Source organism: Loa loa (genome assembly GCF_000183805.2).
Source record: "Loa loa unplaced genomic scaffold supercont3.651, whole genome shotgun sequence".
NCBI classification, from domain to species: Eukaryota; Metazoa; Nematoda; class Chromadorea; order Rhabditida; family Onchocercidae; genus Loa; species Loa loa.
Window position 1 is genome coordinate 10,978 of NW_018108831.1, and position 2,766 is coordinate 13,743.

General features: G+C 20.4%; 1 protein-coding gene across 1 annotated transcript; it reads right to left on the reverse strand.

The window, feature by feature from the left end:
• Positions 1 to 743: 743 nt before the first annotated feature.
• On the reverse strand, positions 744 to 931 carry LOAG_14330 (hypothetical protein; the record flags this gene model as incomplete). The annotated part of the gene is made up of 1 exon (XM_003149826.2): positions 744 to 931. A coding segment is annotated over one exon (188 nt), but the record flags the coding sequence as incomplete, so codon positions are not given.
• Between the last annotated feature and the right edge of the window lie 1,835 nt (positions 932 to 2,766).

Below are 2,766 nucleotides of genomic sequence, written 5' to 3' on the forward strand. Positions count from 1 at the left end.
AAATAAAAGGCAGCTATAAAAGTAATTAATTTATAATATTCATTATTATTTGATTGTATAATCGATGTGTATTTTTAATATTGGTGACAAAATTATTTTATCAATAATCTACTTAAATTCATTGAAATTAAATTAATTAGCAAATATTAGTGCTTAATTAAACTACATTACAAAATTCTTAGAAATATTGCTTTAAATGATCAGCGTACATAAAAGATTGTTATTGTTAATGTTATTGTTATTTTTATCATAAATATAATAATAATAATAATTATTATTGTTATTATTGCTAATGTTATTGTTATTATTATTATAAATATAATAATAATAATAATAATAATAATAATAATAATTATTATTATTATTATCATTTTCATTACTAGCACTACTATTATTATTGTTAGCATAAAAATTAAGTATTATTTTTTCTTTATTGGAAATAATTAATTAATGAAAATAACTTTTTGCTCTCTTTTGAAAAATAAAACGAATGGAATTAATTGGAATGAAAAAATTATTGGAAGTTGATTTCTGAATGGAGATTTATTTACATATTGAGTAATTATATATATAATATGAAAAATTCCGATATTAATTTCAATATTTTACTCACAGTTTATATTCCTAAAAAGGATTAAAAAGATTGTTCAAGATAATTACACCAAAATTGCGCTTTTTTTTTAATTAATTAAATTTAAATTTCAATAAAATCATAATTTGTAATATTTAAAGTAAATTTGAATTTAACCTTGTTGTTTGCCAACATTACACGTATTACACGCTAATTGACAATTTCCGGTCATCCAATCCGGATTTGCCGTACATTCACCAATTGATGCCCAAAAACGGCACCATTGATGTTCATCACAGCAACCATTTGGTAAGCATTTAAATTTGCTAGTTTGTGGTGATGATAATTGTGGTATAACTTCTGCAATGATTAATTAATTAATTAATTAATTAAATTCAAATGAAAAAGATGATAAATTATTTGTTGCTATAATTGATTAAATTTTTGAACATCATTACTGATTAAATCTTTTATTAATTAATTATTTTCTATAATTTATATAACAATCAAATTACCGTTAAATTAATCAACATAAATGATATATTATTACATTGAAAAAATCAAAATATTGTATGCAAATTTTGTAATGAAATTTTTAAATAATTGATAAATATAAAATTTAAAATTCCGCAACTAAATGCGGTATCATTTTATCATTAACCAAATTTGAAATGATAACGGACCACTAATTTCATTCCAGTAAATGATTGATAGATGATTATCAACCAATCTATCATCGCTTTCAATTTACTCGTTTTTCATTCATATATTCTTCTTTCATCATCTCACTTATATGATTTACCCTTTCACCTAATTTCAACAAATGCATTTGGATGCATTAAATTATTATTCGAATTAGCTACAACAAATGTTTCAAATTTTTTAAAAATTTTTTCACGAAACAACCAAAACTTTGAAATAGAATTTTCCAAATTCTATGAAAGTTTCAATTAGCATAAAACCGAATTTATGAATAGTTAAAAATTAAATTATTACTTTTGAAATATTAATTAAATTATATAATTTCTAAGATTTAACAAAATAAATGAATAAATAAAAGCAAATTTAGCAGAAAAAACTTTAAAATTGGAAAAAAAACTAGAGAATTTTTAGAATTTTAAAAGCAATTTCCAAATTATATGTTTGGCTATATTTTTGTCCTAATATACTTCTGCTGTTTTATTTTTCTTTTGCTTTATCAAATTCTAATTAAATTTTCTTTTAAAATAAATTTCAAACTAATCTCATAAAAATTCAAAATTCCAAATGATCATTTTGCAGGTATGTTTAAGTTTTGAAAATTATTTTCTCCTTTTCAATTAATATCTTGCATAATCAAAGAGCTAATAATCTATTTAATCATTGCAAAAAGTGAAATTTCAAATGAATCAAGAAAAATTTTAAAAAGTTTTATTGAAAAAAATCCGTCAATAATCTTATGAATGATAAATTGAATAATTAATTAATTAAAAATTTGTTTGCAAATTACAAATTTTTAATACGATCAAATTTCGTATTCCAATATGAAAATATTATAAAATAATTTTTAAAAGTATTTACATAAAAACAAAAAATTAAATCATCAATTTTCCATACATTTCTCTATTCCTTTTCTGCCACTTTTAAACAATAAATAATTTTTTATGTTTTTAAAAATTTATAAAAAATTTCAAAAATGACTTTAGACTTTAATGTTTTTCCGACATTAGACTGATGAAATAAAAAGGAAATGAAATAACAGTTAAATTAAACTGTCTCATTAAAATTATTATCTATAATTATTCATTTTTATCTTTAATTATTGCTTATTAATTATTTGTGGTTAATTATTGTTGCTTAATGTTATTGTAATGTATTTATACAAAAAGAAATTTTAAAAAAAGTTAGAGAAAAATTAAATTTACAAAAAAAAGAAATAAAAAGGGGAAAAATGAGAAAAAAATTTTTGAAACATACCGGTAAGAAGTAATAAAATAAGCTGTAATTGTTGTATGCAAATTGTTTTGATCATTTTTTTTTCCGGAATATCGATCGATGGAATACCGTCTCAAAGTAAAAAATAGGTGAAGAAAAAAACAAAGCGCAATAAATTTGTATTTGATGATTATAGCGCTACAATACACTATTTACACTACGTTTCGTCCGTATTCATATTTTTAAATTTCCGGATCCGCAATATTTAATATTGTCAATAA